This window comes from Thamnophis sirtalis, unplaced genomic scaffold (genome assembly GCF_051295495.1).
Source record: "Thamnophis sirtalis isolate CommonGarterSnake01/CBP01778 unplaced genomic scaffold, rThaSir2_p1.2 scaffold_7, whole genome shotgun sequence".
Taxonomy (NCBI): domain Eukaryota; kingdom Metazoa; phylum Chordata; class Lepidosauria; order Squamata; family Natricidae; genus Thamnophis; species Thamnophis sirtalis.
In genome coordinates, this window is record NW_028261387.1 from 59654121 (window position 1) to 59671271 (window position 17151).

General features: G+C 37.4%; 1 protein-coding gene across 3 annotated transcripts in view; it reads right to left on the reverse strand.

Moving 5' to 3' along the window:
• Positions 1 to 17151, reverse strand: part of PTPN22 (protein tyrosine phosphatase non-receptor type 22) — a 36433-nt gene that overhangs the window by 13113 nt on the left and 6169 nt on the right. For 2 of the 3 annotated variants that reach the window (XM_087720154.1, XM_087720153.1), the window contains exons 2-12: positions 12267 to 12375; positions 9818 to 9894; positions 8633 to 8728; positions 7469 to 7507; positions 6511 to 6582; positions 6353 to 6415; positions 5838 to 5980; positions 4792 to 4858; positions 3948 to 4025; positions 2547 to 2639; positions 1153 to 1229 (exon numbers count right to left, since the gene is read on the reverse strand). In XM_087720154.1, coding sequence (XP_087576280.1) covers positions 1153 to 1229; positions 2547 to 2639; positions 3948 to 4025; positions 4792 to 4858; positions 5838 to 5980; positions 6353 to 6415; positions 6511 to 6582; positions 7469 to 7507; positions 8633 to 8728; positions 9818 to 9894; positions 12267 to 12375 — 914 coding nt within the window. The remainder of the gene's footprint in view (positions 1 to 1152; positions 1230 to 2546; positions 2640 to 3947; positions 4026 to 4791; positions 4859 to 5837; positions 5981 to 6352; positions 6416 to 6510; positions 6583 to 7468; positions 7508 to 8632; positions 8729 to 9817; positions 9895 to 12266; positions 12376 to 17151) is intronic. The other variant, XM_087720155.1, reaches the window with a different exon arrangement.

Genomic DNA, 17151 nt, shown 5'->3' on the forward strand with positions numbered 1-17151 from the left:
GGAAATTAAATACATGGTGAGCAATCATATTAACTATATTTCATTTTTATTAAATTTAATTGCATTCAAATAACATTAACTCCCTCCCCCTGAATTTGTCTTGATTCCATTTCTTTTTTCTCCTGCAATAAGATCCCCCTTTCAGAGTGCAAGTGATGCCTCCCTGAAAGAAAATCCAGAACAAAATCCAACTAATTTAGTATCTTGCCTATCTTATTGCTAAAACAACTCCATTCAGTGAGTCCTAGAGTATTTCCACCTTTTATTTTCAGAATTAGTTGTTTTTATGTTTGATCTCATCATTCCAAAGGATACCATGTGGATTTACTGCTGGCTGAACTGTACCCGTATCTCAATGAAATTGGACTTCCTATCTGAAGCACTAATTTTGAAAACGTTATGTGTGATCCATTGTTTAATTGGTAGGAACTCCTTCTTCATACTGACTCCTGGCTACTTTCTCTTCCTCTAGTAAAGCCACAAGAATGTGGTTCTTAGCATATTACTAACCTGCTTTTGAGGAACTGAGGACTGAAAACAGTGGCAGTAGATTTCATCCAGTAACCACAGCTAGTAGCCACTGATATGCAAGCTGTCTACCCATTTCTCTAAGGAAAATTACGTCATGGCGGATGATTGGGCCAGAACCAATTTATTTACTCTGTAGTTAAGAAATAGTTACGAGTGCAAATGTACAAGTACAAACATAAATGAATATGTTCGTGTCCTGGTTCAGTGAGAGAGAATTGAACTATGAGAGAAGTCAGCTCCACAACTGAAACCAGTGAGATTTACAGTGTAGACCAGGGGTAGTCAACCTTTTTATACCTACCGCCCACTTTTGTATCTCTGTTAGTAGTAAAATTTTCTAACCGCCCACCGGTTCCACAGTAATGGTGATTTATAAAGTAGGGAAGTCAATTAAATTTGAAAAAGGAAAGTGCTTCAGTATCGGACAAAACCCGTACCGCCCACCTTGAAAGCTGGAACGCCCACTAGTGGGCGGTAGGGACCAGGTTGACTACCACTGGTGTAGACGTTCCAATGAATTCATTGAAACTGATTTCAGGGAAATCTTTTTGTCCTAAATTCTCCAAAGTCCTTAATCCTATCTAGACTTTGTGCTACATTAAAAATAATATCTAGTTTTACCTGTTTGATTGTTTTATACAAGACCTTTGCCTATCTGGATCCTGAGGTATATTGGCTACAGAATGGTTTATTCCAGTCTGTAAAAGATACAAAAGTTCAGGTTATGAGTGGAGACTCACTTCTTAGTCACAGACAAAAACAAAAACAGTTATCACATATTATATTATTAAGATTTCTCTATCAAGCAAAAGAGAGTTGCTACTCTTATCTCCTTCTGCTAGTCAATAAATACATTTTCAGTCCCAGAAGCCCTCCATCAAAGTTGCAAGATTAATGTCAGAATAAAAAGATAAAATATGGCCTTTATGCTAAAAAGAATATCCACTGCCATCTTAGGACCATGCCTGCTACTGCAGAACATGAAGATGTCACCTAAAAACAGAACAATCAAGTTTTTGTTCCAGAGCAATAAAACAATTAAATTATAATTTGCTACACTTGCATACAATTCAATGGATTTGGATTATCATAGGCTAACATAACTCTCCAACAAATTCAATTACTGTAACTCATTGTCTAAAACTCATCAGGCTAATTAAAGACTGCTACTCACCACTATAATAACAATATAATACTTTATGAAGAAAACCAGGAAACAAACTAAAAGGTAAACTCGATCAGTTAAGACAGGGGTGTCAAACTCAAGGCCCCGGGGCCGGATCTGGGGCCACCCTGGAAACAGTGAAGGACTGGTCCACAGTGCCTCTGCCAGCGAAAACGGAGCTTAGGAGGGTTGCATGCGAGCTCCATTTTCACTGGCAAAGGGTTACAAGAGGCCTTCACAGCCAAAACGCAGCTCGGAAGGCCATTTTCACTGGCAGAGCACTTGGGCCACCACAGGCACTCCCGACATGAGTGACATTGAGCTAGCCATGCCCACCCTGACCATGCCCACCCCAGCCCCTCAAGGTCAAACACAACCCTAATGCAGCCCTCAATGAAATCGAGTTTTACACCCTTGAGTTAAGAAAACCATGCTGCCAAAATGGAACAATAGCAGGACTGAAATCCAAGAGAGAAGGGGACAGATGTCAGTCAATCTACATCCAAGCTGAAGAAATTAAGTAATTTAAGTTACTGGAGAGGGTCTTTTCTCATCTTGGGTGAAAATTCCAGCTGCTCATCTATTTCCTATTTTAGTGTAATGCTTGACAGCTACTTCTTTGTCTTAAATAAAACTTGGTGTTTTATTAAGCTCACTTTGGGATGGCAATGTTCTCAGAATAGAGTTATGACACCTTAGACCAAAAGTAGCTTCAAAGAGGAGTAGGAAGAATACAGACCTGATTGCATGTGATATTGAGCTTGAAATATAGAAAAGGACTTTGCAGTATTGTTCTGGAAAAACAGTCACATTAACTTTATTTGCAATTAGAGTTAGTAGGAAGGCTTACCTCTATAACGACAAGATCAGAATGACTGGAGAATGCTTCAATCTGCCTTTTAAAGAGTTCGATCACTGCATCATAAACCAACTTATACTGGCCCTGAAAAATAGCAGCCATGAGTCACTTGGAAACATGTCGCAACTGCATATTCATTTCTCTATACCACAAGTCTGGCTGTCTAACATAAGTAAGTTCAGATAAATCTATGAGTTCTAGCATCTGATCTTAGGGGAACTGATTGTACTTCCCAAATGGAAGTTGGGGTAATCCCTTTAACAAGCACCTACGAATGGGTGTTGGGCTTGGATTTGGCAAGACAGAAGAGGAAATTGCAGTTCCTCCTCTGCTTCATTTCCGGGCTGGTGGCTTATTTACTAGTAAAACATGAACAGAGAATGAGGATGAGGACATAAGTTCAAGCAATGGCACCATATCATTCTGAGAAATGATTTGCATTTGAAGGAGTGTATGCTTTTCAAGCAACCAATTTGGCAAATGTCTTCATGGCACATTATCAAAGAGCATTTAAATAACTTGTACTTTTCTCTCCCTTTTTCTGAAAGCATCAACACCTGCTTCTTTGATGTAGCCCCAAGAGGCCCCTAGTATTTTAAAAAAATCATTACTGTCATGCACATGATTTTCTTACAGCACAGCAACATCTTTACAGGACAAATAAGCTTCTTCACTTCTTTGAGTGCTTTTAATAGAAAAGCGGTGTAAAGTATGTTACAACACACAGTTAACTGAAACATTACTACCATGTTCCCCAAAAATAAGACAGGGTTTTATTTTCTTTTAACACCCAAAATAAGCACTTGGCCTTATTTTCGGGGAGGTCCAGTGGTGGGATTCAGCCAGTTTGCACCTATTCAGGAGAACCGGTTGTTGGAAGAAATCTCATTTTGGTTTTTTCCACTTTACAGGACTAATCCTGTAAGGAAGGCAGGAAGGAAACATTCTGGTGGTGTTTCTAACCTAATTTCTATTGCCCTGCTTAGAGAAACTGCCTCTCTGGTTAACCCTTATTACATTGTAACAGCTAAGGTGAAGCGCCCATTGACAGGAGTGATGTTGAGTTGGCCATGCCCACCCAGTCACATGACCACCAAGCCCTGCCTACCCAGCTGGTCATTAGGACAGAGAACCGGTTGTTAAATTATTTGAATCCCACCACTGGGGAGGTCTTATTATTTTTGAGGTGCAGGAGGCAGCAAGCGTGGTCACCTCATGGCTGCTTCTGTGTTACGATATTTTTGAGGAGTGCTTATTTTGGGGGGAGGGCTTATGTTAACGCATGCACTCAAAAGCCCAAATGGGCTTGTTATCCAGAGTGGTCTTATTTTCGGGAAAACAGAGTAATGCTTGGCATTAGTTGTATAAAGAAACCAAGTTGTCTGGACATACCTGAGTTTGTACCACCAAAGGTCTCTGCGTGCGCATTTCCTGAATCATATTAAAAATGCTGAAGTTCATTGGTAGAATCTTCAGAGAGAGAGAGAGAGAAACAGAGAAGACATTGTTCATTTGAAAGGCCCAGCTAGGCAATCTGTCTATTGAATACTCATTAAAGCAGGGGTTTCCAACCTTGACCACTTTAAGACATGCTGGCTGGGGAATTCTGAGAGTGGAAGTCTGCAAGTCTTAAAATGGCCAAGGTTGGAGACCCCTGCATTAAAGAACTTGCACTGAACATTATGGAAAGACTCACTGATAAGTCATCATTCCTCTAACAAATGTCAGAGTTCAAAGTATCACCCCCAATGGAAGAAAACTCCGAGGCTTGAGTTTCCTCAAAGCTCCATTTTATTCGCACCACTGGGAAAACCCGAATCTGAAAGTTTCCAGTTTTTCCCCACCCAAAAAGAACGTTCAAGTCCCTGACCAGAACCCACAAGTCCATCACAGGGTCCAATCAGGCGCCATCCAAAACTGGAGATGCCTCCGAGTCACCTGATCATAGCTGCAGGACGTTGGTCTTGTCTTTCTGAGAAAGAATGCTATTTTGACGATATATCACCCACACTCTATATAACCTCGCCTCCCATTTTTCCACAGTAGAAAATGTGGCAGGTCTGAAGTCTCAAAGGTAAAAGAGGGCTTCCAGATCTGACAACAACTATATGTCAATTTGCTTGGGGGGGGGGGAATCAATTTCTTCTGGAATAGCAGCCACATAGCAAGTAGCATGAAAATTAAATTATAACTTTAGGTAGTTTCTACCATGAATAGACAATATGGAAGCACTCACATTGTCTCTTAGCAAAGTCCAAGTATAATCAATGGCACATATCACTCCTGTTCGTCCGCAGCCCGCACTGAAAGACATGACAAATTGCTAAATGAACGATGATAATAATTTATTCTCACTGTAGGTTGTTCAACTAATATTCAGCCTTCTCTGAAATCCTTTAGTGTATATTCAGATCTACTATTTGATTGAAAGTAGCCAAATTCCTCTACTGAAATTTAGATCTTATATTTTATTGCCACCATCAACAAAACCTTTCTATGTAAGGTAAGGTTTCTAGCCACAACTTTACAATGACTGGATTTTACTTTGTTTATTTTTATGTAATTCAATTTGGGCATTATAAAGGCAAAAGCATCACATAAATCTGCCAAAAATCCATGGCAATAGGAAAGATGACATTTCAGCTTGGGCAAATAAAGGTATTACTTTGCATTTGAATTTGTTATTCAAGTTAAGTATTATTTTTTGGACCCTTAGTGATAAGCTCCAGCAAAAATAGCATGCTTCAGAGTAAAAAAAGCATGGAAATCATACTGCAAATATGCAGTTGCACATAATAAACTCCTATGGCGTTATATAATTATAACACATAATAACTCCTCTCTTGGACATAAGATTTTGGATCCCTATTACTCCGATCAGTGGTGGGTATCAATTTATTTTACTACTGGTTTGCTCGTGCACATGTGCAACACTTCTACACATGCACAGAAGTATCCAGGTAGGTGGGCGGAACCTCCCACCGCTGCCACTACCAGTTCGCCCGATCTGGGGGAAACCAGCAGAAACCCACCTCTGACTCCCATGATTGAATACTTTTAATCAATTTGCAGGGAAAGTTCAGGGCTTAATTTAAAACACACATCAGCATTCCAAAAAGTTAAAAACAAAACCCACACAAACCTGAATTGTCTCTAATAATTAATAGATCATTTCTTCCTTCTTTTACCATGTATATGTATGTATATTCATATTCAAAAAGAATTTTAGGACAATTCTGCTCTCTTGAAGTTAAAACGGTTTCTACTTTCAAGCAGTTTTACCTGCAGTGTACACAGATAGGTACATCATGGTTTGCTTGGTAGGAATGCATCTCATTTATGAACTGAAAAATAGAGTTGATTGAAGATGGAATATCATGGTCTGGCCAATTTTTATAATGAAAATGGTAGACACTTCTGAATTCCTAGAAAAGATACCCAAAATAAGGAACTTGTAGGAATTAGTTTAACAGGGGTACTTCCCAATTAATTTATCCTAACCCTTGAGGCAGAATGCAAACTGAACTTATAGAGTAAAAGAATATTAATGTGCACCTATACAGGATTGCTTAAACCCTTCTTATGCACCAGGAAAAAGAAATCCATCACCTTTCTGCAGATATATGCATAGTTTCTGTTATTGGTTTTTCTTATCCCTAAAGGGTACCCTGTAAAGGACATGCTGCACAGGAATCAGAAAATATTCACAAAAATATATCAGAGAAAATGGGGCATTATACTTTCCCAGGATAGTCTCCCAGAACGTCAACACATTTCCTGAAGCATCCCACACTTACATTGTCATTCACTTTCACTTTCAACTTGCGAATCACATAGTCCTGCCTTTTTTCTTCCGCCTCCTGAAGGGAAGCAAACCAAATACATATTTAAATGACATTTATTTCCACAAAGGAGAGTTCAGCATGTGAATTCCAACGGAAAACAACATACTTACACAGATAATGAAGAAAGGGCCTAGCTGCAATGGGGATTCATCCACATCAACCCAGTAATGTTCACATTTTTTCTGTTGGGAAGATAAACAGGAGACTCTATCCACCAGTTCTCTGATTTTCACCCAAGTCTACAATTGGGTGGGGGGTTTTAAGTTTTTTTTTTTAGGAAAAGCAGATCTGTCTGATGTTGCTATTCAGAGACGAGGTGAAAAGACCTTGGGACTGCCTATTGCAGAATAAGGTTGTCTCTATAGCTGTAGTATAGCTGTAAAAGTTGGACCATAAGAAAGGCTGAACGCCAAAGAATTGAGGCCTTTGAACTATGGTGCTGGAGAAGACTCCTGCGAGTCCCTTGGACTGCAAGGTGATCAAATCTGCCAAATACTTTAAATACTTTGGCCACTTAATGAGAAGGAAGGACTCACTGGAGAAGAGCCTAATGCTGGGAAGGATTGAGGTGAAAAGAAAAGGGGGACGACAGAGAATGAGGTGGCTGAATGGAGTCACCAAAGCAGTAGGCATGAGCTTAAATGGACTCCAAAGGATGGTAGAGAACAGGAAGGTCTGGAGGAACATTGTCCATGGGGTCACAATGGGTCGGACACGACTTCACAACTAACAACAACACAACTGTAGTCTTGGCAGATTTTATTGTGCTTTCTCTTTTATTCTCTTAAAAGAAAACCTGTGCTGTGTGCTGAACAGACGTCGGGAAAGTTTTCAGATGGATAATTCAATAAATGTGATCGTAAAAGACTCAGGGTTAGCTTCATCTACACAAAAAAAGTGTCTGTTGCGGAAATGCAGTACATACACTCTGCAGTCATTACAGGGACCGAATAAAAGAAATGCCATGTGGAATAAGGTCTGGGAGAGTAGCCAGCACAGAAATGTACAGACAATACTGAACCAAATTTTTCCATGCTGTGGTATGTTACCTTTTGACGCAATACCTACCTTTCCCATTTCAAATTCCATGCAAGCCATGACAATGATCTGGAGAGATTAAAAAGAAGTATCTGAATGCTATTGGAAAACTGGCACGTACACAATCATGCTGTTGATTAAAAAGTTCCAAACAAATTCATTTTAAGATGCTGCCGAAAACAGCAGACTATTTGATATATAGCAAAAGAAGCACAAAACCTTATTTCCAATGCTGTAGTTCAAAAGCTGCCATTGTATTCAACTATCTTTTGAAGAAAATAGGCAGTAGATATATAAGTAGGCAGCTATATTATAAATAAAAGAGTCATTTTTCTTTACATATATTTGGAAATAAAACAAAATAAAAAGATCAATGTATTTACTTAGTTTCCCTAAGTCACTAATATTTTTTAAAAAAATTTGTAGATTTTGAAGAATTTAGAGCTGAAGTATTTTAATTCCTCAATTTTACTGCAAAATGTTTTAGGTTGTTGATTCCAGCCTCCTTTCACTGCTGACAATCATCCATTATATATTGGCAATATATGTTACATTTCATTTTCATTTCATTTCATTTATTGAACATTTATAGGCCGCCCTTTTCCCTGAGGGGACTCAGGGCGGCTTACAATCACAAAGGAAAGGGAGTGTAGGACAGTGCAAAAAGAAATGTGAACAAAAATAAATTAAACAATAAAACTCAACATTCACTCAACATTCGGGAGGGGCGAAAATAGGCTTAGCCCCAGACCTGACGGGCTAGCCAGTTCTTGAGGGCTGTGCGGAAGGCCTGGACGGTGGTGAGGGTACAAATCTCCACGGGGAGATTGTTCCATAGTGTCGGAGCCGCAACAGAGAAGGCTCTCCTCCGGGTAGTCGCCAGTCGGCACTGACTGGCGGATGGAATACGGAGGAGGCCAACTCTATGCGATCTGATGGGACACAGGGAGGTAATTGGCAGCCTGGAAGAAGAATAACTGCAGAATGTAAACAATCCAAGAAATACTCTGTGTGTGTGTGTGTGCGCGCACGCGCGCACTGGTCTTGTTGTATTCGGGTCTTCTTCTGTGTAAGATTACCAAAACAATCTCAATCTTACATTGGAAAAGACCCAAATACAACAAGGCCGGCATAACTACACCTGTGAAAATCTACGAAAAAACAATTAACAGATAGCATTGATCTACCTCTTACCAAGATCTTATATTCCCAAATCATCCTCCAGAAATCTATAACAGTTGTGGGAAGTGGACCCTGGGTAGCAATGTAGGTTCTTGGGTCATATACACCCTAAAAAGGAAATAAATGTAACATAGGTTTATGTGAAGGCATTAGAAAGAATTTTACAACATTATTATGTTTTAAAATTGACCTGCCATGTTAACTTTTTAAAGAACATTTAACATACGTAGGAAATTGAGTTAAATGAAAAAATAATCTGTGAAAGTATTTTTCCAAGTGGTACTACTTTAATAATGATCATCATTACTGTAATGGCTTCAGTTCTGTTACAGTTTTCATCATCCTCAGATGGGTATGTGATAAAGATTCTGATGCAACATATCAACCAGACATTATAGCCAATGAGGAAAAGCTGTGCTATAAAGCAGAATCCAGAATAATACATACAATCTAAAATTTAGAACTTGGATGCAGAAATTGTGTTATCCCCAAACTTTCCACTTCAGATTACATGGCCATATCTTCTCTATCCAAGCCACAGCAGCAATTATAACTTGATTAAAGTTACTAAGGAAAGTAAATTTTCCAACAGGCTAATTTTTACATTAGCAAGAACCTTTTAAATGAAGCAAAAGAATGGGGGCAGTGGGGTTTTACTGATACCACTTTATTACAACCATTCAGATTTTAATTTCTTTATTTTGCTAAGAATCCAACAAGATACAAACAATAGATCTTGGAAATATGACTGGCAAGCAAGGTGTCTACCAATTTATTTAATTCTTCTTTTGCATGAAGTATTGGTGGGGGGGGATAGGGTTTTTTGTTTATTTGTTCCATAGGTTGCAGTAACTTGAGGCAGTCATTGATTGAATGGAATTCTTTTGTATTCTAGTCTTAGTTAGCTAGAAGGAGAACACTGACCCCTGTGTATTATTAGCATTCAGAAAAGCTACTGTGGCCTACAGGATGGCTTTAGCAGTCAAAATGTCTGCTTGGAAATTAAGGAGAACATCTCTACTCTGCCCTGATGTTCATGATCTTAGCCTAATAAGGGTAACGGGATTGTCACAATAATAAAATGCATGAATCCACACTGCTTAGAAGAAAAATAAAATATAAATGCAATCACAAAATAACCATATATTAAAATCTTGTGCTAATGGGAACAAAATCTCAAATGCTTGTTCTTTGTACCTTGATAAAATTTGCATTGATGTAATCAGAGTCTTTATCTGATGTGATGAAAGAGAGCTTCACTCTGGTATGGTCATCTGAAGGAGGAGAAAGGACAAAAGAAACAACTGTTTGATGCCTTATATAACAAAGGATTTATTAAATAGAAAAATGAAGCTGCCTTTGTACAGCACAAATCCAATTGTACAAGCATTTCAAATATTTTAATTGAAGATATATAATCAACTCATTTAGAAAATTAAAAGATGCTTCCAATTATATTTTATAACTATACCATAATTCAAGAAGCAATATAGCCGGTAAGACTAATTATTCACTAAAAGAACCTACAGTATCATTGGCCAAACATTTTCAATTTCTTCTTTTTTGTGTATTAGCAAAATGTTCCACTTTTGGCTTCTTTAATGCTATTCGTTACTTCCTCAATAAAATTGAATGTGAAAATAAATCTTGTTTATAGATGAAATGTCTCCTACATATCCTGGTTCCAAATATTTGTTTATGCACATTGAGGATTTTTCTATTCTTACATGGGACAGAAGATCAATTTGGATCCTGAAAAAATTGGCCTATCGAAAATAGACAATCATTTTTAAACTATGGTCCATATTTTTAATTAAAAGGGAAATAACAGTGACACAATGATGTCATTGGAAGGACCATGGCTGTATTATTTGGTCTGCATTCAAAACCTGTGGAGATATTGTTGACAATTAAGAAAATACAATACAATAGCAGAATTGGAAGGGACCTTGGAGGTCTTCTAGTCCTATCCCCTGCCTAGGCTGGAAACCCTATACAATTTCAGACAAATGGCTATCCAACATCTTCTTAAAGACTTCCAGTGTTGGGGCATTCACAACTTTTGGAGGCAAGCTGTTCCACTGAAGAGCCAAGGTGGCGCAGTGGTTAAATGCAGCACTGCAGGCTACTGCTAGATCAGCAGGTCAGCGGTTCAAATCTCACCGGCTCAGGGTTGACTCAGCCTTCCATCCTTCCGAGGTGGGTAAAATGAGGACCCAGATTGTTGGGGGCAATATGCTGACTCTCTGTAAACCGCTTAGAGAGGCCTGAAAGGCCTATGAAGCGGTATATAAGTCTACTGCTATTGCTATTGCTATTGATTAATTGTTCTAACTGTCAGGAAATTTCTCCTCAGCACTAAGTTGCTTCTCTCCTTGATTAGTTTCCACCTATTGCTTCTTGTTCTGCTGTCAGGTGCTTTGGAGAATAGTTTGACTTCCTCTTCTTTGTGGCAACCCCTGAGATATTGGAACAGTGCTATTATGTCTCCCCTAGTTCTTCTTTTCATTAAACTAGACATACCCAGTTCCTGCAACCATCCTTCATATGTTTTAGTCTCAGTCCCCTAATCATCTTTGTTGCTCTTCTCTGCACTCTTTCTAGAGTCTCCACATCTTTTCTACCTCGTGGCGACCAAAACTGAATGTAGTTTTGGTTGCCACGATGCACAAAATATGTGCATAAAAATAATTCCTAAATACTGAAAAGTTACACAGCTAAAAGTATCAGTTTAATTTTAAGTGTCAATCATACAAGTTGGGATGGCTAATGCAAAAACAGAAGTGGAGACCATGGGTCAGTACAATAGCAGTATGTATTATCTGTCTCCTTAACGTTCAGAGCAGGCTATGTGGAATATAGGAGGAGTTTTTGATTACAAATTTTAAAGGGGGATTCAAGATTTATGACTCATGAGGACAGTGTCTCAGAGTTCTGTGTGAAAGATGTCCTGGGAAATATCAAAAATCATTTAGCAGTGGCATGCATATCATGGTATGAATGTGGTCTGTATCTATGCTTATCTTGCAAATGATATGTATGTATCCAAGTTAAGAGAGTACACATAGATTGACTTGGAACCAGGAATATGTTCAGCTCATGGAAACAACACCTTCTATTTTGGTTTACCACAGAAAATACCCCCTCTGAATTTTGCCTCACAGCTCTGTGAGAAATTTGAACTAAATAAGAGTGTTGTTGGCCTAAATTAATCTGTCAATAAATTTCTATGGCTAAGGATGCAGTAAAAACTCAGTATCCCAACTCCTAGTCCTATATCACAACTACTGCATCATGATGAAGTATTATCTAGATAATTTTAGCAAGGAAAGTAGGGGAGAAATTTCCAGGAAATACTCTGTCTATGGATTGCTTTAATTTAGGATCCAATCTATTCATATTATATTATAGGTTACCAAAAAGTAATAGTATCCAAAGGAGAGACTTCAAACTGGCATGATGGCAGATATACTACACACAAGTACAAAAGGGGTAACATTTGTATTGCAATGCCATATCAATCACCTGGCATTTTGTGGCTACCATCATCCTTGCATGATTTCATGCTCCAAATGCACACAGACTTATTTATATATAAACTGGAACAATAAAGGCACCATAAAAATTGTGTTAATTTGTAGCTTACATGCTAAGATGTCTTTATACCGATTTTTGCTGCTATTTTCAGGTCTCTCAGACACAGTTGTTGGGTAAATTTTCTCTGCTCTATAGGTCGCTGATTGCCGCTTCAGTTTCTGTGGTTAAATCATAAAGAGTAATTATAGAAAACCTGACAACAATATTACAGACCTGCATTTCTCATTACTTCCTTGACTGGCCTCTCTTGAGATAACCACAATAAGAACTAAACAGCCCTTGTGGTTTTGCTGGGGGGCTCTTTGTCAGAATGGAAATTTTATGTGCTGATCAAGTATCCTACATAGATCAGGCAAATGCATTTTTGATGTGGCTTCCTAGACAAATACGCATTAGTTGCATAGGTGTGATGTGGTGGAATAACATTTAGTTCAGGTACACTGGAAAATATGAAAATCTTTCCTCTACACAATTGTGACTAAATGCCATTCAACAAAGCATTTTTATGCATGTACATTTAAATCGATAGTAATGGCCATAGTGGCTGAGAATTCTGGAAATTGGCACCCAATACATGGAAAGTGCCAAGTTGCCATAACTGGATTAGTTCCGGTCTAGTAGCCACTATGTTTAGTAGGAGATATACTTTCCCAAAGAATTCAGAAATTATTTTCACTGCCTGAATCCTTACAGTTAATTTTAATGGGATACTTTCCAATAAGAAAATAAAATTTAGGAGCAGCTTTACAATTTATAATGAAATAATAACTGAAATGCAGTTGAACTACATTTCCTATAAAAACAACATGTAGAAAAGAGATGTACTCATTTCATGTAACAAACAGATAAACTTTCCAAGCTTTTCTTTTTTCATTTATTTCTTTAATCAAATCTCAGAGCTGCCCAACTCATCAACAATTCTGATGCTTAACAAATAGAAAAAAGAATGTGTGTGTGTGTGTGTGTGTGTGTGTGTGTGTGTGTGTTATTTTCTTTATGTCACATTTGAAATATGGGAAGGAAAAGCATAAACCATTTCTGCTTGTTTATTATCTTTATTGTAAGTTAAAAGTTATAATATATCTGAGTCCCAGCACTAGATGATACCAAAGACAAAGAAAACTAGATCTGTTACTGCCATCTGTAGGGCAACCTGGATTTTGCAGATCTAGTAGCTCAGCCATGGGATTCTTCCAATTGATTCCAAATATACCCTGTTTCCCTGAAAATAAGACCTCCCCAGATAATAAGCCCAATAGGGCTTTTGAGTGCATGTGCCCAAATAAGCCCTCCCCGAAAATATTGCAACACAGCAGCAGCCATGAGGTGACCATGCTCGCTGCTCCTGCACCTCAAAAATAATAAGACCTCCCTGAAAATAAGGCCAAGTAAGGCCGGTAATTTCAAGTGTTCTTTGGATTTTGATTTTTTAAAAGAGGAATGTAATCATAATCCTGACCTTTTAAACATATGTAATATATTGTCTTTTTATAACCTCAACATTTCTCTTTACAGAATGAAAAATATTTATATGGATTTTCATTCTCAAGATTTATTTCTAATTTCAAACCGTATACATTTTTCCCATCAAAAGAAGTTACAGTGCTTCCACAATCTAACTGTGCTTTAGCAATAATTATACATTATCTCATTTCTGTATCTTTTTGTTACATTTTGCTTTACAATAATTGCTTTGTTTCCTTTCAAACCCTTTGCTCTTCCTTAATTTCCAGCATTGGCAATTGCTTCTTGGAACATTATAAAAGCAATTTGTTGATTTGGCTCTTTCCCATTTATTAAAACAAGAATGGCAGTTCCTGAGTATACATAGCACCCAAAGGCAATCAAACCAATTGAAGTCAAATCAATGAAATTTGGTAGAAAACCATTGATAAATGGAGGTATGAAGTCATACAGATTTTAACTACAAGCAACAGCAAAAGAAAAACTTAGGATACCTTAAAAACACACTTCAAACATTTATCCCAAGAAATCCTGGTCTTGTCTGTATATAATAAATATATCATGTCCTCAGCTAGTTAGAGACCCAGAGAAATTACAGCATGTGGTTTCCGAAAGATTGTTTTTGCTGCACAACAATCCCTAGGCCTAGCATGTCATAAATCTTTATATAGTTTTCATTACTGTTTTTTTTTCCTTTTTTATTTTACTGTTATTTAATTATGATTGTTTCTTTGATATTTTAATGGATTGGGAACTACTCAGTAAACAGATCATTACTACTACTTTTTAATTTATTTGCCACCACATCCCATTTGTCACTCATCTCATTTTAAAGCAACAAAGATATTCATACATAAATGGAATTAAGAAAAAGAAGAAGAAAGACTGCCAGATTCACAATTTCAGATTAATGAATCAGTAGGGGGTGATCACAGTTCAGTTCCTGCTCCCTGCATTTATATCCATAGATGTCATGCGGTAGGTCAGATTGGTCAGGAACTGAAAAGCTGAATATCACATTTTTCTTAGCAGAGAAACTTCAATTCCAGACAAGACAAGTTGAGACAGATAGATGTAATGAGGAGCTCAAAGGGAGAAAACATGGATGAGTCAAAAGTTTATTCAGAGATAGTGCTTTGCTCAATCTGATGGGAAGCACTGATTCAGAAATCTGGAAAAGTCTCAATGATTATGTAGCTCAATTCCTTAAGTGAGACGAAAGCCTTTAAACACAAACATTCCTAATAGATTAGTCTATGCTTCTTCCAAATTAGTCTCATCATGAAATTATGCTTGTAGCAAGAAGCTAGAGACACCCAAGCTTAGTCCTTGCCTTCAATTTTCCTATTTTGGGAAATTTTTTTAGAGACTTATCAGGACAAATGTATGAAGAAGTACAGGGCAGGCAATGGTAATAATAGGAATTGAACTACAGGATGGCATAGGGAAGAAATCATATACCATTGGCAAAAGTCTCCTTTACTGAGATAATAGAATAGAATAGAATAGAATAGAATAGAATAGAATAGAATAGAATAGAATAGAATAGAATTCTTTTCGGCCAAGTGTGATTGGGCACATAAGGAATTTGTCTTTGGTGCATATGCTCTCAGTGTACATAAAAGAAAAGATACACTCATCACGAATCATAAAGTACAACATTTAATAATAGTCATAGGGTACAAGTAAGCAATCAAATCATACTAGGAAACAATCGATATAAATAATAAGGATGCAAGCAACAAAGTTAGTTATTCAGTCATAAGTGGAGGAGATGGGTGATAGGAACGATGAGAATATTAATAGTAATAGTAATGCAAACTTAATAAATAGTTTGACGGTGAGGGAATTATATGTTTATCAGAGTGATGGCATTTGGGAAAAAACTGTTCTTGTGTCTAGTTGTCTTAGTGTTCAGTGCTCTGTAGCGTCGTTTTGAGGGTAGGAGTTGAAACCATTTAAGTCCAGGATGCGAGAAGTTGGTAAATATTTTCACAGCCCTCTTTTTGACTTGTGCAGTATACAGGTCCTCAATGGAAGGCAGGTTAGCAGTAATTGTTTTTTCTGCAGTTCTAATTATTCTCTGAAGTCTGTGTCTCTCTTGTTGGGTTGCAGAATCAAACCAGACAGTTATAGAGGTGCAGATGACAAAAACATAGCAACATCATATGGCTACATTTGGCACAAAGTTTTCTACATTTCTTCCTATGTTTTAAAAACTGAATGGACGTATTTATTTTCTGGTCTGAATTGCAGCGGTTTTGCACAGGATGGGAGGGGAGGGTTTCATATTGGTGAGAGGACATTGTCATGCACTGCACACATGAAATAATGGGTGGCCCACATTAGTAATGGGGCAACATTGTTTGAGAAGTCTAATAAATTGGGGAAAAGATTTTCTGATAAATAACCATCTTTTTTTAAAAAAAGTTGTATAAAAATAAAGCTGAGTTGTAATGTGGCTGGGCCACATTGCTTTATCATACTTGTTTTAATTGTACACATATACATTTAAAATGTAGCCTCTCAGCATCCTTAAAACAACTACTGGTATTAAGAATCAGTTGATTCTTAAGTTGATTCAAGTATCAATCCTTTCTTGGTCCAAGATTTTCAAGAAAGCATTTTTTCTTGCTTTGTTCCAATTCCATATTGGTGTCTCATGTGATTATGGGACAAAACGTAACTACTTGTCTAGTAAGCCCAAATGCATCTAGGAACTTTTAGAACTGGAAAGGACAAGCCCTGTTTCTTCTAAATTGACCTATATTTGATGCCCTCTGCTGCAACACTCACAACTAGATTGAAGACGCTAATAAAAATTTAAAAGAGATCGGGATCACCTGCAAGGTATCACAATGTAACTTAATAGGTGTAGAAATCAATCTATTTGTAATAGCTCAGCAATGGAATGCAGATACCAAATTGTAATCCAGTGTACCTAAGAGGATAAAAAATTAAAAATTTAAAGAACATACTCCTAAAACCTAATGTGCATCATGTCACAGACCACGTTTATCTGCTGGTTATACCAAAAGCATAGATCAAGTTTTTAATCAACAAGCAAATATTGTTGGTTGCCTGATCTGCCATTTCCCCTGGTATTTTGTTTCTTTTAAGAAATATAGAGGTGCACTGTTTCATTATTTTATGAAACTAATTATTGCAGTACCCCTAAATAGAATAATAACAATCTAACAGTATTTCTGCTGAGTTTGGAACCAGGAACATTCTGCATACACATAGTGTGTTCTAACTTTTGTGGCACTGAAATAATTGTGCAACCAAAATCAGTAAAAACCTTAAAAAACTACCTTTGGAAATGCTAGAAGCAGGGTGGTATGCCTTCAAATATGTGCATTTTCAAGCTTTACCTTAGTTTTGTACACCTATAGACTCTTGTCTATACACAGTATATACACAGGCAAACCTATACACATACAACCATATACATATAAAGTATGTGTGCA